The 24,961-nt window shown below is 37.0% G+C and overlaps 2 protein-coding genes and 1 non-coding gene across 3 annotated transcripts in view; 2 read left to right on the top strand and 1 right to left on the bottom strand.

Annotated features, from left to right (window-relative positions):
- Nucleotides 1-24,961, bottom strand: part of DSC1 (desmocollin 1) — a 245,197-nt gene that overhangs the window by 219,480 nt on the left and 756 nt on the right. The gene's annotated exons all lie outside the window — the stretch shown is intronic.
- The window catches only part of DSG4 (desmoglein 4), a 33,146-nt gene continuing 16,590 nt past the window's right edge, over nt 8,406-24,961 (top strand). Inside the window, exons 1-8 of the mRNA XM_059138973.1 lie at nt 8,406-8,423; nt 12,869-12,904; nt 14,670-14,801; nt 16,645-16,800; nt 17,683-17,827; nt 20,045-20,211; nt 20,478-20,612; nt 21,697-21,882. Coding sequence (XP_058994956.1) covers nt 8,406-8,423; nt 12,869-12,904; nt 14,670-14,801; nt 16,645-16,800; nt 17,683-17,827; nt 20,045-20,211; nt 20,478-20,612; nt 21,697-21,882 — 975 coding nt within the window. The remainder of the gene's footprint in view (nt 8,424-12,868; nt 12,905-14,669; nt 14,802-16,644; nt 16,801-17,682; nt 17,828-20,044; nt 20,212-20,477; nt 20,613-21,696; nt 21,883-24,961) is intronic.
- LOC131811940 (U6 spliceosomal RNA) lies at nt 16,988-17,094 on the top strand. The gene has a single exon (XR_009346180.1). It is a non-coding gene; the product is annotated as a U6 spliceosomal RNA (small nuclear RNA).

Here is a 24,961-nt window from a genome sequence, read left to right as displayed (position 1 = left end):
AGTCTATTGATGGTCAAATGACAGAACAATTCAGTCAACACAGTTAAGAAAAAGTAAAGGGAACGATAAGAAGAGAGGATCATTAGGAAATCGTACATATTTTGTTTTCAAAACAAATAAAGGCAAAAACCCTATTTTTTTTACCTTACCTCAGTCTGCCAGGAATGTCCACAGTGATACTAAGATATTAGCTTGGAAAATGATTTCCACCATATTCTCAGGCAACTGGAGTTTTATGGGACTCATCTGTACATCAGTTCTAAAGGCAGAGCACAGCCAAGGCTAGGGAGATAAGGGAACACATGGCCATCCAGTTGGCCCAGCAGGTGCCATTCGTTTGGGCTTCACAGTTTCCACAAGCTTCGAAAGCAATGCAGGAGCGTAACACTGCCAAAAGAGCACACAGCCCAGGCTTGGAAGGGAATAGTGGTAGAACATTCCATTATCTGAGTTTGGGAGATTATTAAATAAGACCACTTTTGAAGAACATTTGTAAACTGAAAAACTCCAAAAAGAAGTGTAATTGCTTGTTAAAATAACCATCATTTACTTATGTTATTAAAGGAAAAGGAAAGAGTCTGACTCAATTTTTAATAGAAATTAAGAATTCTCCATATTGGGGCACATGGGTGGCTCAGTCAGTTAAGCATCTGCTGTCAGCTCAAGTCATGATCCCAGGGTCCTGGGGCGGAGCCCCGCGTGAGGCTTCCAGCTCAGCACAGAGTCTGTTCCTCACTCTCTCTCTGTCCGCCGCTTCCCCAGCTCATGCTCACGCACTCTCTCTCTCTCTCTCGCTCTCTCTCCAATATACAAAATACTTTTTTTAAAAATTATTTTTTTAATATTTTATTTATTTATTTAAGATACAGACAGTGAGAGAGAGCATGAATGAGGAGAAGGTCAGAGGGAGAAGCAGACTCCCCAAGGAGCTGGGAGCCCGATGTGGGACTCGATCCCAGGACTCCAGGATCATGACCTGAGCTGAAGGCAGTCGCTTCCCCAACTGAGCCACCCAGGCCCCCCTAAAAAATTATTTTTAAAAGAGAGAATCACCAGTATAGACCCCTTGTTATACTTCTGGGGGTTATCTCCATGCTTTTAACTCAGATAAATCTGTTTTTGTAAGGAAAACTGATTGCATGCACCCAGGTTTTAAAGGCTACTTCTGAGCACTAAAGTCTGCCTTCTATTCTCTGCACAGGCATGTTTTATGACAATAATTGAAGAGTTAATTTTTCTTCTCCTTGATCTTGGAAGAGTATTATATTTCAGATACTCAGCATCACTTTTTGGTAGTACTGATCTATTATTCTTACTGATTTTCATGTTTTTGATGTTTAATTTCTCCCTACTTCCCACGGATACTACAGTATTTATGTTTTACATTTCTTGGTAATTGTGATGGATTTAAGGTGTTTTCTAATAGATTTCTAATAGATCTTTTAACCTCAACTAATAACGTTTGTAATGAGGAAGTAGAAACTTGTAGCATGTCTCAAGATTGGAGTAAGTTAGGGAAAGATCAGTATAATATTATGGGTGTTGTGGAAAATAGGCACACCTACTTGTCTTTCATTTCTTGAACGTGAACTCTGCCCTTTCTTCATTAACGAAATCAAAGGCCATCTGGGCATCATTGGAGCTTACACTAATGAGGGTGTGGCAGCTTCTCAGAGATGGGTACTTTGTGTCATCTATATCTCAACCACAAAGAGTACTTTAAACAAGATTTTGACTGACATGATCTATAAATGGTACGCAAAATTCTAAGCTACAATAGAGTGTCTCATTTTACCACGTGAGCCTTTCAGCATCTTCCTCCTAAGGACATTCATCATGTTTTGCTTAAAATGGGTAGGGGTGGTCAGGTATCATCAAAACTCAGAAGCCTTAAGGGTGAGTCACAGCTTCCTCTCAAAGGGGCTGGGTAACTTTGGTCAAAGCACCCAACCTTTCAGGGCTTCATTGTGCCCCGTGTCAGGAAACATGGTTAGACATGATGTCATGAAGCTTCTGGTAATGCAGAAACTCTGTGATTTTTTAATGACCTCTACTGAAGAGTCAGGGAGTAGAAGTTCATTTCGGACTCCCAAATATTATTTTTGTAACTTTAGTCAAAGAATCTAAAGATTTAAGTCATGCTATGGATTGTATAAGTTTTGCTAGGAAAGAATCACTTAAGACAGAACAATTATTAGCTGTGAGAGACCTGTATTTTATCCAGTTGATACCATTAAAAAAAAAAAAGGCCAAGTACCTTTTATCAGATAGGAATGTTTGTGCACATATGGTGGTCATTCCTGCTACATATGAGATGTAAACATTTCAACTAAGTCCTATCCTTCCTGAAAAGTAAAGAAGGTAGGTGGTTAAAGCATATAAATGTTATCTCACTCTAAATTGAAAACAGACATCAGAGTTTAAAACGTATTTAGAACAAAGCGAGACACTAATCAATTTAGCTCTCACATTAAACAAGATGATTCTGCCATGTGGAACAGAAATTTGTGTTTTATTTCATTCTAGGCAAATCTCTCGGAGTATGGACTTATGGGAACCACCAACCACAACAAAAACACATGTTATCTGATTTTGTTCTTTAGTTGTGCTAATCAGAATACCTTAGATAACACTAAATGACTGTTTTACTACTGCTTGTCACAGAAACACTGATGTCCCAATTGGGCCAGTGCTGTATCCTTTCCATGTTTCTTTTATATTGTCTGTTACTTTGCAACATCTTTCCTCACTTACCAGCTTTCCTCCTTTTTTCAACACAAAATGCCAAAGGTCACATGGAAGCAAATCCCACGTCTATTATTTTTGTTGTCGTCGATATAAGTGGTTAAGAAATTATAATATATATTTTAATTCAAGTAGGAAAATTTATATTTTTGGTATAGAGATTGGTAGACTTCATGTTGGATTAAAAAAAAAAAAAGTGAAATCCCAAGAGATATCTAGCATTATTACTGTAACATGACCCATAATTTTACTATGTGGTCTTCTCAAGAGTATCTACCTGTGGAGTTGTAGGATAAAAATCGTGCACTAACAATACTTCATGGCTCTTGAGATTCTGTGATATTTCCCCTTTTTCTTTCTCTCTTTTTTTTTTAAGATTTTATTTATTTATCAGAGAGAGAGAGAGGGGGAGAGAGCGAGCACAGGCAGACAGAATGGTAGGCAGAGTCAGAGGGAGAAGCAGGCTCCCTGCCGAGCAAGGAGCCCAATGCGGGACTCCATCCCAGGACGCCGGGATCATGACCTGAGCCGAAGGCAGCTGCTTAACCAACTGAGCCACCCAGGTGTCCCAGTTTCCCCTTTTTCAAAGATACTTCTCTTTTTAAGAGGACTTCTCAGTCCTGAGTACACAGTCTTTGGACTCTGCATTAGTCCCTAAGGATCCAGGCGGGAGTTCCTTACAAAGTAATAAAACTATTGTTTGAGCTGCTGGGACATTTTCTTCCTTTTCCAAGTGGGAGCACTACTGGACTATTTCATGCACAGGGAGCACCTCTGATGAGAGGGTTTGTGGAAGGAGTGACTGCAGTGAAACCTTCAGATATTACCTGCATGAGAAGTATTTGCCTTTCCTTTCTACAGGGAAAATTACATGGCTTACAAACTAAAATGTTACTACTCGATATACCTTCAATTATAAACAAAAGTGGTATAATTAGGCTTGTACTTGGCATCTCTAACATACCTCTATGAGGATACCAATGGCTTTACTCAATTATTTTTACAAGTATTATTCAGGAGAGAACTGCTTATTAATAAGATAGTCCTACGTGTGCAAGTGACTTCAAAAACTGACATCAAAAAGGTAGACATAAAAATGAAAAATAGACTTGTTCAGTAGCTACTTCACTCGGTGTGTAAAAGAGTAATGTGTAGTCTAATATTGCAGTAAGCACACAAAATGACTTAGATTCCAATATCTTGTATAAAATCATCATATTCTCCCTAGGAGAAAGTACTGACAAAGAAAAATGGGCCCAGAAAAACTTCAGCAATATACCAAAATTGACTACAGAACATTATCTATCATTTTATTCTCCCTAGAATGGATACATCATTACATACTAGAACTCCCCCACAAAGGACAGTACCCCTTTCCCGATGAAAATTTTTTAAATAATGAGTGGGTTTCATTTCTAATTTATCTTTCTCACCAAGTCACTTCACCAAATTTCCTACCTATATGCTAATAGACCACTTTAATGTGGCTAGTGAGCTCCAAGGTTTAAATCTGAGACAACCCTGGAGTTGGATCTTGGGGATTTGGCCTGCCACTGAATTCCCATTTTACTGTCTTACATGAACAAAGCACTTTACAGTGCACAGAGTCATTTCACACACATAACAGAAATCCTCAAGGATAAAGAGAAGCATTTTGTTTTACAAATAAATAAACTTTCAGGGCATAAATGATTCATAAATGTACCATAAGTGGTACAGTTATAATTTGAACCCAATACTACATGTCCAAAACTTTATCCACTGTTCCAGCATTGACTCCTTCCCTTCCCTGGGCCCATGCTCTATCCTATCCATGCCTCTTTATTAGTGTCTATAATATGCCAATATCATTTTACACTTCTCTGCTTTCCTCCTTCTTTGGATGTGGAAGCCCTTTCTGGGCAGATACTCCATCTTGGTCTTCATCATATCTTGGAAAGTAAGTAGCACAAGCACATAGTTTTAGCTTCTGAGGAACTTCTATATTGCCAGAAAAAGTCCTATTCATGTTTTTTCAGCTAATACAATTTATGTTAAGTACGTACCATAGGAAAAGGTATGATGGGAAGGAATAAAAGAAGGACATCCTTCCAAAGGAAAGGAAAAATGAAAGGAAAGGAACAAGGAAGATGGGAAACCCTCTCATCAAACTATGCCACAGAGAGCATAGCACACCCAGGACACCAAACCTCTCTCTAGGTCATTTCTGTTCCCTCAACTACCATGTGCCTCTAACTCCCTTTCTCGTGTACTCCACCATTATGACAACTGGTTCAACCCTCTCCATTCTGTGTGATGTCTTTTCGCCATGCTCTCAGGCCAAACCACACCATAGCATGATGTGTGGCCTACATAGCCTCCAAAAAGGTGACTTTTATAGGCAAGGAATTTCTACAATTATCCAGGAACCCATAACTATTCTGCATAGCTTAATTGAGGTTCATGTAGTTAGGCTGCTACATGCAATTTAGAAAGGTGATGTCATATCATGCTTCTTCCAAAACACCTATTTGCAGGTATTTCCTGGGAAGCGAGCGGCCTCCTGGAAGAGTTCATGATTTTGTAGGGCTAGAGAATAAAATCCACAGTTTGTTCAGTAACACCTTCCCATAAAGGGACAGGATTTGGAAAGTGTGACTATTAGGTCCCTCATCTATAGCGCCAGCTCAGTAGAAAACAGAAATACCAGAAGTGCACCACCCCATCATCACAATATAAGTTCTCCTAGATAAGAACCCTAGGATGTAACACTGCAACTTCCCTGGACTAAAACAAAATAAAACAAAAAACAAAACAAAGCAAACCAATTCAGGGACATTTACACTTCTACTTGCAGATTCATAGGGCAACCATAGATCATTGATACTCTTCAATTGAGCTGGCTTCTGTAGAGATGACAAGAGCAAATTGCCTTTATCCCTTTAAACTGAGGACTAATTGGGTTGATGTGCCTAAGTCTTTAAAAATGAATGGCTATTGTACTTTTATATGATAAGGTGTACTGTGAACATAGCCTCTAAAGCACAGAAGGAAAATTTCTTTCCCTCTTCTTTCTCTTTATAAATACCCAGAGCAGTTACTGTGCCTACCTCCTTCACACTTTTTATTCTTTTTAGATCAGAACCTGAACCAGAGAGAGGTTGGAGATTTATGTAAGGTCACACAGCTGGTAAACAACGTTAAGACTCAGGCTCAATTCTTCTGCATCCGATGTGTCCAAACCACATTGCTTTTTATGAAACTAAATTATAATTTAGGGCTACATATCCACTTTGAGATGTAAATTATTTGACTTAGACACAGACTTAAGAAACTCGATGCCAGCTTAATTGTTGCTATACCAATAATCTTTTTTGGGATACTGATATCCCCAACATACATGGTCACTTCAGAGGGTACAAGTATACAGATAGTTTTAAATGAATTGTTTACTAGATCTTCAGTTCCCATACATATATATTCTTTCCTTAAGTCAATCTTATGAGCATGCACCTGAACTTGAAGAATCAAGCTAGTTCTGTCCCAAATCTCCCTTTGAAAGAAAATAACACTCTCACACATGGAAAATATTATTATGTTACACTGCAATGGATTACAAAAGTATCTGGGGCACTGAACCAAGGGATAATTCAAAGTATCTATCTAAGTATTGAGAAAGAATTGACTCTAAAACTCATAAAGTATCCTCTTGGAAGTCATATGATTTTCAATTATTTATTTTCAACAATATTAAAAGAGGACCCTTGGGGCACCTGGGTGGCTTGGTGGGTTAAGCCTCTGCCTTCAGCTCAGGTCATGATCTCAGGGTCCTGGGATCGAGCCCCACGTCAGGCTCTCTGCTCGACGGGGAGCCTGCTTCCCCCTCTCTCTCTGTCTGCCTCTCTGCCTATTTGTGATCTCTCTGTGCCAAATAAATAAATTTTTTTTTTTAAAAGAGGACCTAGTAGAATTGTCAGCATATAGGTCATTTAAAAAATCATTTTTAATGATCGATGAAATATTATTAAACACTCTCAATAATGCAAAATACTATAAAAAATGTTTCTCTTAGTGGCAATGTTAGTGTTTAAAATTATCTGCAGGATCACTTATAAGAAAATGAAATCCAAAGATTTATTTTGGAAATATAAAGAGGAAACAAGTAAAATGTCATTCTCTTAAATTTTACACCTGTATTCTATTTCTTAAAGTATTTTTAAATACTAAATGCCTCTGGCAGATTCATTATTAGCAATAAATTCCAAATAGTCACTCAGCAAAAATAGAATACCTATTTTTTCCTACTTTCTATCAGAATTAGACTTTCATTTACAACATACATTTCCATGTATACTTCCCCTAACTGCACAACTTAAAGCACAGTAAATCTCCATAATCATTGATATTAAATGTTCATCTAAGTCTGTACATGTAGTAGAACTAATTTTATGAAGACCAAGCAATTGGATAGGAGGCAGGGGAAGAACCATACTAAGTTACAAATATTATTTTGTCTTCCTTTTTTTAAATCCCCACTTTTTCTGAAAGGTCTATATCTCACCCAACTATTTACAAAGTAAATACAGATTATAAACAAAGCCAAGTTCTAGATTTCAAACCAAGTTTATAATTTCATTTTTTTAAAACAGTTTTGTGACAAATATCAAGTCTAGGAATACTTTAACCATCCCATAGGGTCATCACATAGGCCTGTAGAAAGCAGTCTCCTCTAGCTATTTTATTACAATGACCATGTATTTTCAAGGAGTGGTGTTGGATTCACTGCTACCCAGCTGGTTTTCTAATCTATCATCTATCCATTGGTACAAAACCATAATTTAGTCATATTGACACTAAAAGTCCTATGGTACAAATGCGTGATATACAATTTTAGTCATTCCTTCAGATGCTGCTAATCAAATATTTATTTTCTCATATGCATTTATCAGACTTATAATTAGATTAATGCTTTAAAGAAAAGATAAAAAGTTGGAAAGAAAGCTCAGAAATTATCATTTAAGGTATGGGAAGTCTAAGAAATCATTTAAATTTAGAGAAAGAAAATTCTCCACAAGGCAGAAGTGTGTCTGAGTGGATGTGGAAGGCAACTCACTGGTTCTAAGGCTGCTCCAAGTTCAATGCTTAATCAAGAGCAGGTATAGTGAGTGATCACATGCATATCATGAACCAAAAGAAAAGGATATCAATAGCCACTGTAAAACAATTTCTTTCAAAGAATTATGTAGATTATTTCATACATCTATGTACCTGTGTATATTTTTTTCCTTTATATCTTCTACATCTTGTAATCATGCCACAATCAATTTTTGCAAGGCTTAATACCTTTATCATTTTTATAATGATTGTCCATTCATTTTTACAACAAATGTTTACTGCATGCCTAGACACTGGGCATTCTGATAGGGGAGAGAGTAAGAACATGATCCCCAAGGTACCTGGGGTGGCTTAGTCATTAAGCGTCTGCCTTCAGCTCAGGTCATGATCCCAGGTTCCTGGAATCGAGCCCCGCATCGGGCTCTCTGCTAGGCAGGAAGCCTGCCTCTCCCTATCCCACTCCCCCTGCTTGTGTTCCCTCTCTCACTATGTTTCTCTCTGTCAAATAAAAAGTAAAAAATCTTAAAAAAAAAAAATGATCCCCAAAGTCCCAACCTTCTTGGAACATGTATAGTAATGGACAGGTACAGATAATAGAGAAGTAAATAGAAACCTTTTCAGAATAACATCAGACACTGAAAAATGCTAGGAAGACTCCTACAGAGGAAGATGTAACAATGATGGATTTGATAACGATTAGTCATGGATGCTGATAGAGCTTGGAGATTGGGGAGTCAGAGATGTCTCACTGAGAAGGGGACTGAGCCAGTGCTTTGAAAATCAGAAATTTGAGCTTTCCTGGCAGTGACTCAGTAATCTGAGACAAGGGAGCACTTGGTCCTGGAGGAACAGAGAAGGGACAGAGATAAGGGTTAGAGCTGAGAGATAGGCAAAGCCAAATCAGATAGAGCCTCTTTGCTATGAAGGCAGTCTAAATTCCATTCTAAGGGCTCTGGGAAGATGCCTTGAGAGTTTTAAGCAAGGGGGTGACTTACTCCACTGTGTGCTTTAAAAAGATTGCCTTGGCTATTGTATCATTTTTTATCTGGCCCTTGCAAAAGATCTGTGATGTAGCCCCCTAAGATAGATAGATGGATAGATAGATAGATAATCCGATTTAAATAACGACTTTGTATTGGTAATTTTTTCAATATTAAGAGAATTGGGGTAACTAGTTAGGAGAGAACCTCAATGAGAAAAGATTTGGTACTCCTAAAGAACATATATAAAATCTATACATTATACTCCACAATAAATATGTTTGTATAATAGTTTTCGATGGAGGTGCAATTCATTAGCTAAAAATAAAAAGCTCCAACGTAAGTAAGAAAGCTTTACCAACCTTCCTTTAAAAGCCAACACAAATGCAATGACACGATTGTCTATGTAGAAATCAGCAAGAATTGACAAAACAACTCCTGGAAGTAATAAGCAATCACAACAAAGTTGCAGGATACAAGATAAATATACAAAAGCCAAATGCTTTTCAATATACCAGCAATGAACAAGTGGAATTTGAAATTTAAAACACAGTATCATTTAAATACCCCAAAACTAAAATTTTGGTATAAATCTAACAAAATATGTACAAGGAGTACATGAGAAAAATCTACCAAATCCTGATAAAAGAAATGAAATAATTAGAGGGGTATTTCATGTGTGAGAAAGAGAGAAGCGAGTGCAGGAGAGGGAGAAAATAGAGATTAGTAGGAAGCTAAAGATGAGGAACAAGAACCTCTTAACTGTGGGCTCATGTACCGAGCTCACCAACCTTCTGGCTTCCATCAAGGCAGTGCTTTCAGTTAAGTTAACCTCCCACTGTCAGATAGTGCCTGGCAGTCTCATGTCAGAGTTTAGTCTTAGCACTAGCTAGTCAGTTCTCTTTTATCCCAATATCCCAAAGCCATGGATGAAAGACACCTGTTAGAGTGATACATAAGACAACTTTTACAATGTATGATGTCCCCATGTATTCACTGATAGGGAACTTTACCACAGTAATTATTGAGTTCAAAATCAAATTACCAAATGGCATATTATAACTCCTTTTTGGTTAAAAAAAAAAAAAAGATTACAGTTGGTGTATGTATATGTTTGGGGAAGGAAAAGGAAAAAAGTTTGAAAAATTTCTCCAAATATTAACAGTGATAATCTCCAAGTAGTAGGATTTAGTGTGATTTTTACTTTTCCTTATACCTTCCAAAATCATCTAATTTTCTAACAACAACAACAAAATACCTAAGCCCCAACAGGCATTATGTATGATGAAATAAAACATCCTTTGCAATCAAATAAAACAATCTTCTATTAAATATTGAACTTTGGGACCCCTAGGTGGCTCAATCAGTTAAGTGTCTGCCTTCAGCTCAGGTCATGATCCCAAGGTCCTGGGATCAAGTCCCATATCAGTTTCCTTGTTCAACAGGGAGTTTCTTTCTCCCTCTGTCTGCCCTGTTTGTTCCCTGCCCCTCCAACCAAGAAAAATGAAAAAAAAAAAAAAAAGTCTTAAAAAATAAATACTATATAGTTTTTTCCCCAGGTCTAGATATTTTGCTAATGTCTAGTAAAATTGCATGAGAGGGAGAAAGTGAATTAAAAGGAAACACTATGCCCCACTGCCAAATTTCTAATCTGTATTTTTCCCCCTTCTGGAGTCAGGTGCCATTCCAAATCCCCGCCAGATCTCCACTCCCTCTTACATGCCCCTCAGACCTGCAGATCTGCTCTGTATCCTCTCCCTCTTTCTCAGTCTTTCTCTAGTCTCTTCCTGATTTCATTCTGCTCCCTGACTCACTGGAGTTCACAGTAGTAGCTTATCACCTCTCTGAATCTCCAGTCTGCTTGGTAACAATCCCCAACTAAAGGACAGCCCTCACATTCCTTCTCTTCCTGCTCCCAGGCTGCCAGGTTCTATTAGAAAAGACACCAAACAGGTGGGTTCTTGCTTCCTCATCTCAATTAGTCCTCAAACTCTTCTAATAGTTGGACTAATAGTTGGACTAATAGTTGGTTTCCTCTGTTTCTAACTTTCTGTGCTCAAGGGTTCCCTAACTCAAGAATGCTAGTGGGTCCACGGCTCCTGATTTAAAGCATTAGTTGGCTTCCCTTCACTTTCCCTCATGCCTCCCCATTCTTGCTCACTCCAACTCCACAAAACGGTGGTATAATATTCTTCCACTTATACCTCAAAATTATTTCCTCTCTTTATTCTTCTGTCTCAAAGAAGAAATAGCCAACCTTATTACCCATTCTTTTTTACTCAAAGTTTTGGTCCAGCCATTCCTATTCTAATCACAATTGTAACTGTTCCTTGATGTCTTCCTCCTGTCTTCTCTCCCTTTCTCCTTTTCCTCTTATCACTTTTTCTCCACAAACCCCCTTTCCTCTACCTTTAAATTGTGTATTTGGTAATAATTTCCCAACATAAAAAAAAAATTTAAAAAATGTCGATCTAATTAAATCCTCAAACTGTATCTTACCTCCCACATTTCTTTTATCTCCTAACTTGAAAATGTAATCTATGATTGCTATTTCCATTTTTTCAATAACTCATCCCTTGACTCCTATAATTTGGCTTAGGCCAATAGCAAAAGTTAGCAATGACTGCTTGCTTTAAGAACCCATGACCTTCTCAGTTCCTATTCACCTTGACCTTGCTATGCACACAGATCATTAAATATTCTCTTTGTCTAACTCCTTATCACTGCACTCCACTTACTCTGCTTCCTTTCTTGCTACTTTTCCACCTACTTATCCAATCTCTTTTCTGAAGTCAGCGTCCTCACCAACCCACCACAACCACCACAATCAGTGCCATTTCTTAGCATTCTGACACTGACAGAATGTGCTGGGCACCCACAACTCTGGCCCCTTGATTTCTCTATTCCCTTAGTCTCTCAGAGCCCTCTGCTTTTAGACTTCGTCCTTCTGTACACTGCACAAATATAAGCATCTCCCATAAGACTCCCTTCCCTGACTACTTCACTTACTTTAAACTATTTCATGTAATATCCTCATAGTCTTTAACTTTAAATAGCACCACATTTGGACAAATTCTATTTCTTCAGCGTTGATATCTATCCCAAATTTTAGAATCACATTAAAAATGAATAAAGCAAACATCAGTCATTTTCTCACTGCAGTGACACTCTCATGCTGGGTTTTCTGTTTCTATGACTAGGACCCCAGTTTTCCCTGAAAGCCAAGGTTACACCACCAGACCGATCTGACCCTTCCTCCCCTGGCACCCTATGGTCCATAAGACCTATCAGTACTTTGGGAATGTCTCTGTCCTTTACTCTTTCCAGTGTCACTTAGCACAGTTAGAGCAATTGGTGTTCTATGTCCTACCTAAGCAATTGCTAATTCCTAAGTGTCTTGGCTTCAAGTACTTTTCCTTTAAAATCTATCTTTTGTTGTCAATGCCATGTTTTACACACAGGACTCTGGGCACACCTAGTCTCTTATCCAATAAAGTCCAAACTCCTTAATCTAGCATATAAAACACTTCATCACTTGTCTCCTAACCCACATTCCAAACTTTTTAAAGCTTTTTCCCATGTCTCCTTAAAGCTTGTTTCCCATGTCGCTTAATACTTCCTCTACCTTCCAGCTAATACTATTAGTTATCATTTCTGGAACATCTTTTACACTTATGCTCATGTTTTACTCTGGCTGAACTTTCTTTTTCATCAGTTCCTCTTATCGAAGCAGCTTCATCCTGCAGAACCATTTTAATCTCTACTGTCCTACAAGGCCTTTCCAAAATTCGCTGTGGTCACTTGAGTTGTCTGTTATACCTTCCACTGAGCCCACAGATGCCTCTGTTGAAGGAAGTATCCTAACCTGCCTTGCTACCTTTGGAGGGCAAAAAAGTCTATTATTTATTTTGTTTTAGCCATGTTTATTCCACATTATGAACAAAATATATATTTAAGAAATGAATTCCTAAAAGAACATTGCTAATGATTTGATGACACTGTTTCTTTAATTATGCAAATTTTTGCTAATGTTTTACCTTCTTTAACAGGTGGTGCTGGAAGTAAACAGCGAATTTATCGTTGAGGTAATGTATAATAAAAGTATTTTCTCATCTAAAATTTAAAGAAAGATGGATTTTTGTAATACATCATATATCAAATATCAGAATATTTGAAATCCTAATCATCTAGAGAAAAGGTAAGAGAAAGAACCTCTGCCAAACTGAAATAGCAGTAGTCAAACACATACTCCTAAATACCCATGTTTTCAGGCATAGTTTGTGACAGCTCAATGTCATAGTAACTCCTACTTTTCAAACTGTATTAATAGTTTATCCAGACGTTTCCCAGCTTAAAGCATAACAATAGAAGCACAGTCATATGTCAGGACGGGAAGAGGAATTTCAGACAGTTATGGTATCAAGAAAGACAACCGATGATCAATCAACGAGGGGAAGATATAAAAGTAAAAAAACCTTGTAATCATGACAGAGAATCTGATGCCAGTCAGAGTGGGGTTCAGGAAATAAAGCTACCATCCTCCATCTCTGGGAGGGCTTTATTTTATTACAGTAGTTAAACTTTCATTATGATAGCCTCAAACCATTGAAGAAAACAAAATTACTTTCCTAATCTTTGTTGACAAAATAGGGAATATGTAGTACATTTCAGGAAGTCGTATCAAAATGGGAGGAAAATGTACAAGCTTTGGTTGCTGAAAGGATAAGCTCCATTCACAGGGAACATTTCCTTCCTACAAAGTACTAATTAAGTGAAGCCGTAGCTTAAACAAACCTACAATCATCTGTGCCTCAAATAAGTACATTAGGAGTTACTTAAAATGTTATATATATATATATATATATATATATATATATTTATGTATATAAATATATACATACATTTATACATGTATACAAATGCTTGTGCATGTTGTAACACTTCTAAACTCTTGAATACTATAAAATTCTTAGACACCCTGGGCGCCTGGGTGGCTCAGTGGGTTAAACCTCTGCCTTCGGCTCAGGTCATGATCTTAGGGTCCTGGGATCAAGCCCTGCATCAGGATCTCTGCTTGGTGGGGAGCCTGTTTCCCCCTCTCTCTCTGCCTGCTTCTTTGCCTACTTGTGATCTCACTCTGTCAAATAAATAAATAAATAAATCTTTAAAAAAAAAATTCTTAGACATCCTCCAACAAAAGCACCATAAGACTACAAAGGAAGAAACATAGAGCAAGCAGAGATTCAAATGGACAACATTGAGAAAACATGAAGTTGTCCATGGCATTATTACAAGTACCACCGAGTCAGTTAAAATATTCTTCTAATCCTACAATACTATATTTGGGTGCTTAGCCAGAGTGGTGTCCTTACCAATAGAAAAGAAAAATCCCTTCCCTCTTTTAGGTGAACAGACTCACCAGCACAACTTTGCTTCTGCATAGGATGTACTCAGTGGAACACTAGTAGTCTTTTATACTCTGGAGACCAGAAAGCCTGGTCAGAGTTCAATGAAGGGTGAGATAAGCAAGGCCTCCACATACTGAGGACTGATCGAGAAAAGATAAATCATAACATATTATCCAATATAAGACATTGTGAGCACCACACTTAGCTCATGAAATTTGTTTCACTAGAATCCTATAGTTAAAAGTGAGATGATTCCAAAAGAAGTAGGTAGGCAGATGACCGGGCTGTACCTATCTCGAGTCATGAATTAGTAAACACCTTCTTTGTTCCGCAAATTCAATACAACTGCTTCTTCTGGGTATACCTTATAATGTTGAATAAATGTCTTTCCTAAATGAAACTGTACTAACACAGTATAAAATGTGAACCATTTTTGCATAAGGTGAAAGAATTAGACATTGAAAATGGCACTACAAAATGGCAGACGGTCAGAAGACAAAAGCGGGAGTGGATCAAGTTTGCGGCTGCCTGTCGAGAAGGAGAGGACAACTCCAAGAGGAATCCGATTGCCAGAGTAAGTGATGAAATAAACAGGAGCACGCTGTGCTGATAACAAATGATTCTGCAGGACAAGAAAGTCCTCAGACGTTTCAGAGATTTGCAGCCTTCACTACTCCATCGTGATTTAGGAAGCTGAGCGACTTCTAGTCATCTGCTCATGTTGCTGAGCCACTGTTTCGAAGATCACCTTTGGGGAGCTGATACAGAGCAGAAAGTCTTCGAGTAATCCTGGGAGAGGCCTGGATCTCCAGCACAACTGGGCTTTATCTGTTCATTTGTGTTCTGCTTATCTGTCTTATGCACCTGTTATAGGAAATGAATGCATGTAGTAATAATCTTCTGACTATCCCTCCCTAAATCAAAGGTTTATAGTATTAGTTAATTCTCTCCAAGAAAGTGTCAGAAGTTCCCACTAGATTCTTATACCCAGAAGTTAGGAGAGACTTTAAAAGTATTCTAAATAGCAGTAATTAAAAAGGAAGGAGAGTTAAGGGAAGAAAGTATAGTAAATTGATCCATGAAGAATGGGATCCACAGGGGTGCCTGGGAGGCTCAGTGGGTTAAGCCTCTGCCTTCAGCTCATGTCATGATCTCAGGGTCCTGGGATCGAACTCCATGTTGGGCTCTCTGCTCAACGGGGAACCTGCTTCCTCCTCCCCCTCTGCCTGCCTCTCTGCCTACTTGTGATCTCTCTCTCTGTCAAATAAATAAATAAAATCTTTAAAAAAACACGGGATCCACATTAACAGTATCACTAGTTCTTTCTGGGCACCTTGGCCTTGCCCCACTAGTGAAATCAGTAGAGCGATCAACCAGAAAGCTTTAGGGTTATACATTGTTTAATTGTATACATAAAGTTTTTCATAAATGTAGCAAGCATCAGCAGTGATGTGACAAATATAACCTCAGCTCAAGAAGAGATTATATATTCTCTCTGGGAAGTTTTCAGAATTGGGAAAATTTTTGAAAAGCTTTAAATAATTATTGTTTCCTTTCAACTCACAGTTACAGTTTTATGTTACTTCACTCACTCTCACTGCATGGCATATTCTTTTCTCTTTATTGCATTTGGAGGATTTCCTGGATTTTCGTCTATACAAATTATTTGTATCTGGATCTCTGGATTAGAGTGGAGCTAATCCAAGTTGTATGTCCAGTTGTCTTTATTTAGTTGTGGATATTTGGGGCACAAATCTTAGTATTTTACTGAATGTTCTCATCTTTAATATATAGGTGAGATTTCTAAATTTAAGCTATCTTTGTTTAAATTTATGAGCGATAGATGTAAAACTATTAAAACTAAACCTACTTGGCAGAATATTTGCCATAAAATCTATTTGGCAGGTGAATGAATGATATGGTAAGTTTCATTTCAAAAAATTATTTCTAAACACTGTGTTTCTCTTCTGGTTTTCTTATTTATAATTTTGATTAAATCTCCAACGAAAGCCTAGTCAAGGTCATATCAGTATGACACAATCTTTTAACAAATACTAAAGATGGTATTTCTTCTGTCAAACTCTTTACATGTAGAGAAATAAGAGAACTGAACAAGGTATTGTTAATAATAACACATCTAGCATCAAACATATATGTGCCTAATGCCAGGCATTGGCGTGGGGTGTATATATGTTACCTCATACAATTCCCACAACAAACAGAAGGTGGGATTATCCCATTACATGCTGATACTTGGCAAAGTGAAGTGAACTTTCCAAGGTCACATGTAAATCATGGTGCCCGGTTTCAACCCACAGCCCATCTGCCTACAAAGCTATTCTTTTCTTATTCTATTATACTCTACAGTTCATGATCGGCCTTCAATAAAATCACAGACCTGGCCATTTTCTTTATAGATTCGATCAGATTGTGAAGCGAACCAAAAGATTACATACCGCATCTCTGGGGTAGGAATTGATCGACCACCTTACGGAGTGTTCACCATTAATCCTCGGACTGGGGAAATTAACATCACGTCGGTGGTGGACAGAGAGATAACTCCACTTTTTTTGGTAAGTCACAGCAGTGTGTTTAATTTATGCATTTTGTTTTTCTTCCCCTTTTAAATATAGTAAAGCTGAAACCAAATAAATGGATCGAAGAGATAAAAAAAAAGTGTGAAAATGTATGTTTGTAGTTCCAGAGTGTCTGTCTGGTGTGTTGCATTGGTATGCCGTCAAATGTCTTAACAATGTTTAAGTGCTCCCTTCGGCAGCACATATACTAAAATTGGAATGATATGGAGTAGATTAGCATGGCCCTTGCGCAAGGATGACATGCAAATTTATGAAGCATACCTTATTTTTGGGACCATGTGGATGGAACTAGAGGGTATTACGCTTAGTGAAATAAGTCAATCAGAGAAAGATAATCATATGATCTCCCTGATATGAGGAAGTTGAGAGCAACGTGGGGGGTTTGAGGGGTAAGAAAGGAATAAATGAAAGAAGATGGGATCGGGAGGGGGACAAACCATAAGAGACTCTTAATCTCACAAAACAAACTGAGGGTTGCTGGGGGAGTGGGGGAGAAGGGAAGGAGAGGGTAGTGGGGTTATGGACATTGGGGAGGGTATGTGCTATGGTGAGTGCTGTGAAGTGTACAGACCTGTACCCCTGGGGCTAATAATACATTACATGTTAATAAAAAAGAATAAAAATCATTTGTAAATAGATGCTAAGTGAGCTCTATGTTTAGAAATGAACAATTGATTAAAAAATACAGTTAAATTTAAAAATTAAAAAAAACCAATGTTTAAATTAACAAACTATAATACAGTCTGAATTCACAAAGTAAACTGTTTCTTTGCATATTTCCTGAAATATTTTTTTGAACATGTTACTTAATTTCCTTTGATGGAAAAAACAGTTTTTTTCACCCCGAACTCTCCACAGATCTATTGCCGGGCTCTGAATTCACGGGGTGAAGATTTAGAAAGACCTCTTGAGCTTAGGGTCAAGGTTATGGACATAAATGATAACCCTCCAGTTTTTACACAAAATGTGTACACAGCCAGCATTGAAGAAAACAGTGACGCAAGTAAGTAGTTACACTCCTTCTCTGCATTATATCACATTGATTTCTCTTGGCCAAAAGCTGTAGGAAATTGACATACAGGTAATATAAAGATCAGAAAAGTCAAACTTGTATTTTGAACAAACACCAAAAATTCTAACTTAAAACTGACCTAGAAAAAAAAATCATATCTAAAATGCAAAATATTTGGGAGAAGGGGGGTGGGGTTATGGACATTGGGGAAGGTATGTGTTATGGTGAGTGCTGTGAAGTGTGTAAACCTGGCAATTCACAGACCTGCACCCCTGGGGATAAAAATATATGTTTATAAAAAATAAAAAATAGAAAAAAATAAAATGCAAAATACCCTCCCATTTCTGGAGGATTCTTACACATGTGATATAGCATGAGCTCTAGTGCCTTCCTTAAAGATTATTACATGCTCATGATTAACTTATTCTAAATGAGTTAACTGAAGAAGAAACCATAGATATGGAAAAGGGCTCTGTGCTGGTCTATTCCTCAAATTCTGGGCACAGAATTCGAATTTGAATTCAAAGCACACCAGAGAGTGATGAAGGATGTATTTCCAACAGTACACATCAGGTTGGTCCCAGAGGGTAATCACTGGTTCTTCACAGTCTACACAGCAAGCCACATTACATTTTCTTACTTTTTTCACTTTTTTCCATCCTGCTTAATCCAGCTCTAGCTCTAATACTCTTTTCTCCCTCTTTCTATCAGTTCTCCTGCACGTCTTTTCTTTCTATGCCTGTCTTATATTGCTATTTTCCTCTGTTTTCCCCTCTTTCCTTCTGCCTCTTTCTTTCCCCAATCTTCTAATATTCCTTTTCCTTTCATACTCTATGTCTGCCTGTGCACCTCTAAATTAGATTTGGAAAAAAGAATTGAAAAAAGAAATTTCAGAAAAAAAGGCAGATAGAAAGCAAACTAGAGATCCTGATGGAGGGTCCAAGAAAGAAGGATGGAGAAGTCTAGAGGAAAAGAGACACGAGGGAAGAAATGCTGGAGGAGAGAAGGAAGAGGTAAAAAGGCAGGAGTCACGGGGGTGTCTGTAGAACTCCTTCTTCAGAGACCCTAAAAAGGGTGATGTGGAAAATAAGAAACACAAAATGTTTTATAACATAGGATGAGAAGACATGCAGTAGTAAAATAAAGGTTTCGCCCAAGAAAGGCCAAACAGAGAGAGGGTTCACAGCCCATCATCATTTCCTCACTAAGATACCCCAGCACAACCTGAGGAAGGGAGAGAAGGTGAAACCCACATCTAAACCCACACCCAAGTCCATGTTTGCGTCCACTGGGGTGCTGGTTAGCAGTCTTGTTAACACTCCCTCATGCAAGGAGAGTGAACTACCAGGCCAAGGCATATTTTCATAAGCTATAATTCTGTGAAAACTGACCTTGTCTACTGAAAGGGTCCCTGGTTCTCTGCGTTATGGTTTTCCACATTGCAGCTGGGTTAGGAAGGAGAAAACCATCAGGGACCAGCCAGCTCTGGAAAAATCTGTCCTGTGGGCTGATGTTCTTCAGGACAACCTAAGATGCATGTTCTTTGTCCCTGTGAATAATTAAGAGCTTTCTATTCCTGTGGACAAAGTTTCTTTTCAACAGTTATATGTTTTTAATGAATCAGTAAAGTGCTAGCATCCACCACGGCAACCAACATAATTTTCTACTTTCTGGATGAATGAAAATAAAGAATATAGGTGCTCAATAAATAACTTTAAAATTGAATTTAATTAACAATGAATTCTGGAACACTGAAAAGGAATATAATACACACACACACACACAAAATACATCATAAAGAAAACTAAAAAAAAAAAATGAAGTTAATTAAGCTATAATCTTTACTATTTAAGCATTTTTAAATGATGTCATATGACCACAGCAAAAACAAAATCATAAAATCACTTTTCAGATTTATGATAAAGGTTATGGAACTTTTCATACATTAATGATTAGTTTGCTGTTAATTTACATTTGATCACTCAAAGAGTGCAAGTACTTTATAATCTATAAAGGATTGTATAGAAGCAAGCCACCATTATTTCTGCAATCAGGTGTAACTGGAAGTTATGATACTACATTCTCAGGGAACTAAAACAAAAGAAAATTCAAGGGAAAGCCAACCACTCTTTCCTCTTATGCCTGATGATTTGCTCAATTGATTCTAACAGAGCCCCAAACATTCTCCACCTCCGTCTTCATTTCTAGACACACTGGTTGTAAAGTTAAGTGCCACAGATGCAGATGAAGACAATCATCTGAATTCTAAAATAGCCTATAAGATCATCTCTCAGGAGCCAGCAGGTGCACCAATGTTCATCCTGAACAGGTACACTGGAGAAGTCTGCACGATGTCCAGTTTCCTTGACAGAGAGGTAAAGCCTTCTATGAATGAATAATAAGAAATAAGGAGTTCCATTTTCAAAAGACAAAGATAAAGTGATCTCTTTATGCCCCTCCTGTAATGTAAAGGAGGGAAAACAATAATCCGACCATGACTTTCCAACACAAATTGTAAGAAGAAAAGATTATATTAAAGTCTTACATAAAATTATAAAGGGAAATTGGAAGAACAACATCAGAATGTGTTGGTTTTCATTCAAAAGTAGATTTAAGTCTTATAATTCTTTTTCATCTTAAGCAACACAGTATGTATAACCTCCTCGTGAGGGGCTCAGATCGAGACGGAGCAGCAGATGGACTGTCTTCTGAGTGCGACTGTAGAATCAAGGTTTTAGATGTCAACGATAATTTCCCCACCTTGGAGAAAACTTCTGTAAGTTGTTACTCTTATAACCCTTTTTTCCTAAGTGTCAATAATTGATTTGCTTTCCCGCTAGTTTGTGAGCCTGGTTCTATTGTATGTAGGGATGGACTTAGCTTTGCTATGGAACCTTGGAACTCCTTACATATAATAACAGATCTCATATGATTAATAATACTGTATTAACTTTGTATGGTGACAGTAGGTAACTAGACCTACTATGGTGATCATTTCACTGTATATTTCACACTTCACAGTGTATATAAATATTGAAATACTACATCGTACATCAAACTAAAATGATAGTGCATTTCAACCCAATTTCATTAAACATAAATAGTATACCTTTCTAGTGTGTGTTTACCTCTGAGTCACTATTCTCTGCAGCTTCCATCTATGAAAGCAGCAGTGTCTCCTCCATACTCTCAGGTTATAGAAATGTGGAATTTTATTAATTAAATCTGGGAATCATGTAACATTATTGATCTGTCTTTATAGGCCTGATAATTTGCTGAATTAATTCTACAAGGGTCCCAAACATTCTCAACTTTCATCTTCATCTTTTGGCATAAAGAAGCATAAAACTGAAAATAGCAAGGCCAAATGTGACTCAACAGTACTTTGGTTTGAAAAAAAAAAAAAAGTTTTATTGGACCACAACTTGACTCATTCCTTTTTATGTTATCTGTCGGTGCTTTGATCCTACAGCAGCAGAGATAACTAGTTGCAACATGAACTCTCTGGCTCACAAAGCCTAAAATACAACTCTCTGACCCTTCATAGTAAAAGGAAGGAGTAACTTAAGGAAAATTTAAAAATAAGCAAGAAAAATGAAAAAAAAAAAAGAAAGAAAAAGGGAACGAAGTGCCAGTTTGACTTTGACTGCACATACAACACACACACACACAAAAATCAGTTTTATTATCTTATAATCATTTTATTCTTATATTTCTGATTAGAATATATGGCATTTAATAATGGTTCACAAATTATTTATGGAATTTATTGTTAGTATCTTAAATGACAGTTAATGTATTAATAAATATCTTTTCTCTCGAAACTTTATTGATTATAAAATTGATCTATGTCATTTCAGTATTCAGCAAGTATTGAAGAGAACTGTCTAAATTCAGAACTGATACGATTACAAGCAATTGATCTCGATGAAGAAGGCACCGATAATTGGTTGGCAAAATTTTTAATTCTCTCCGGAAATGATGGGAATTGGTTTGATATTCAAACAGACCCACAAACCAATGAGGGCATTTTGAAAGTTGTCAAGGTAGAGTATGGTATCTGCAATATTTCTAAGGTTTTAAAATACTCTTACAGACAGAATCTGCCTCCAAAAAATACTCTATAACCTTGAATACTACTTATGCGGACCAGTGCTGTAAGTTAGCTCACCGTGCCAGACTGAGACTTACAGCCCAGCAACATGCTCTTTATTACCAAAATCAGGAAGAAATAAGGAAGGTGTTTTGTTTTCATAGTGCTCATTATCTAGTTGAAAAGACAAGGCATGCATTCTCAAATTAGATAATGAGTTAAAAACAAAGAAGTAGTTGTATAGATGTAATAATGTTAAACATAATTAATGGCCAAATGGTAAAATATAAAATAATTACTAAGAGGTGAGATCTTTCTGAAGCTGGATTTGTCTGAAAAGGTTTCATGCAGAGATTACAGCTTAACCAAGACCTTACAACTGAGCTTGCTAATGTGAAAAATGAGCAAACTCACTGAGGTGAGGAAAGGTAAAGCATGTTCAGGGTACCGTGAGCAAATCTTTGAGGCTGCAACAGAGTGTTCATAGAAGGAAATAGAGATGCAAGAACAAAGATGTTGAGATAGAGTCGGTCTCATTTGACTTTCTCTCTTTTTTTTTTTTTTAAGATTTTATTTATTTATTTGACAGACAGAGATCACAAGTAGGCAGAGAGAGAGGGGGAAGCAGGATCCCTGCTCAGCAGAGAGCCCGATGCGGGGCTCAATCCTAGGACCCTGGGATCATGACCTGAGCCGAAGGCAGAGGCTTTAAACCACTGAGCCACCCAGGCGCCCCTTGACTTTCTCTTATAAATTAATTTTTCTTAAACTACTTTATGATTTTTACATGATGGACAGCAATAAAATCTAAAAATACAAATTAGAAAAACTAAAACTGCAAACCAGTAAGATTAAAATGAACGTTAATGTAATAAGGGAAATTAATTTTTTCACAAATAAGGGAAATTGATTTTTTCTCAAACAAAATTACTACCAACAACATAAACAGAACTTAGAGTTATGAAAATATATGCTAATTAAAAAATGCACACCTTTAATTTGGTACACAGTGTGAACTGTAATTATTCTATTCTGTTACTACTTTTCTTTATCCCAGTTACTGTTATCAGAAAGCCATGTGGCCTTCATCTAATGGAAACACATCGTTTCTATATAGAGTCTTTCTCTGTTCTTTTTGCAATTGTCTAGAGCAATTAAAGTATTACTACTTCACCACAAAACACAATCACCAGCACTGAAATAATGCACTCTATTAATTTATAAGGTGGTCACCAAAATTATGGGAAATATCTATGTATACCTTCTAAGACTGTCATTCAAATGAGCACACACAATTTCAAAATTCCTGAGGCGAGCACAAGGACTCTAAGAACTAGCCAGAGCCTTTCTGTTTGAGAAATATTGTTTTAGGCCATAGGTTGGCAAACTATAGCCCACAGGCCAAATACAACCTGCCATAATTTTGCTCATAATATTTTATTGAAACATAGCCATATTCATTATTTTCTATGGCCATTTCTACCCTCCAATGGCTGAATTGAATGTTTAAAACAAAAACTGTATATGGCTTCAAAGACCTAAAATATTTACTACCTGCTCTTACCCCCAAAATTTTACTAATCCCTACTTCTAGATCAAGAGAACTTGGGGATATTTAAAAAAAAAAAAAAAAAAAAAGGCAGTCACGTTATGAGCTCAACTCCAGGAAGCTTAAAGTTAAGAAAATAGTATGTTAATCAAGTCCTGGGATGCTAAGAACCTGATCTAAGGCAATAGTGGTAAAAATGGAAATGAGGGAACAAAACTAACAACCATTGCCAAACTAACATAGATAAGGAAGAGAGAGAAGTCACTGACCATCCCACCAAATTCTGAATATTTAGTCAAGTTTGTTTCCAGAGATCAGGATTTGTTCAACCTTGCATCTCAGTTAAAAACCAAGATCTAGACATGTCATATAATTTTTACCCATCTTCTTGCCATCTTAATCATTGACTTTGATTGTTATCTTATAGCAGGCAAATGTTCTTTGCTTTTAGTCTGCCTCTGAACCTTACTAAAAAACATAGTTAAGAACTTTTTATATAAACAACTCAATCTAAATATTCCACTCTTAGCACCTGGCCCAGTGGCCAGAAGATAGTAGAAACTCACTAAAAGTTGGAGGGTGATGGGGTTCTCATCCAAATGGGAGTCAACAGGCTTGATTTCATATTTCATAATTTTTTAAAATTATAAAAATGAGAAAGAAAACATATTTATAATGCAGGCAATGCACTATAACTTATACTATATGTTTTCTGTGATAGCTAAAAGGTATTTTTTTTTAAACATACTTAGTTCATCACAAAGGAGAACTATGGGAAATTCAATTTCATAAAAAAGTGGTCAAGGTAGTGTTAGATTTTATGCAGACACAGTGTCTCTCTTTCTTCCCTGGATGATAACTTCTCAAGTCTATTAAAGAAAGCAGGAAGAATATGCCTAAGAATATCAAAATAACATGGAAAGGCTAATTAAAATGAAATGTAAAACCTTAGTATGTATATCAGGACCCAGCCTGAAGAGAAGACTATCTCTTTAGAGAACATATGTGTAATTTCCCAAGTTTGGCACATGCAATGAGATCTCTAATGTTGTCTTGCATTCTCTCCATCTTCTCTCAAGGTGCCATTTAACCTTGTGGAAACTGGCCCCATAGTCACAGGCTTTTACTGAGCTTTCCATAACCCTTTTCTTAGTCTAAGGATATTACAAATGATTCAATTCAACTCAAATATATTGAGAACCATGAGGTGCTAGAGATAATAAAGGTGAATGAAACAAGCTCCTTGTTCTCAAGAAACTTGTAGCATAACAAGAAAATCTTTGAGAAGGTAAAAAACAAAAAAACAAACAAAACCTGTCAATAATAACGCCCTTTAGGTATTTATCAATAAATATGTATGGAAATACTAACAAACAATATAAATGTGTGTGTGTATACACACATTCGTTTCACCATTGAAAAGAAAAGCAAAATATTATCTAATTGGAATTCTAACAAAGAAATATTGGTTCTCTGTCTTACC

Source organism: Mustela lutreola, chromosome 11 (genome assembly GCF_030435805.1).
Source record: "Mustela lutreola isolate mMusLut2 chromosome 11, mMusLut2.pri, whole genome shotgun sequence".
Classification (NCBI taxonomy): domain Eukaryota; kingdom Metazoa; phylum Chordata; class Mammalia; order Carnivora; family Mustelidae; genus Mustela; species Mustela lutreola.
This window is presented reverse-complemented; position numbering and strand designations above follow the sequence as displayed.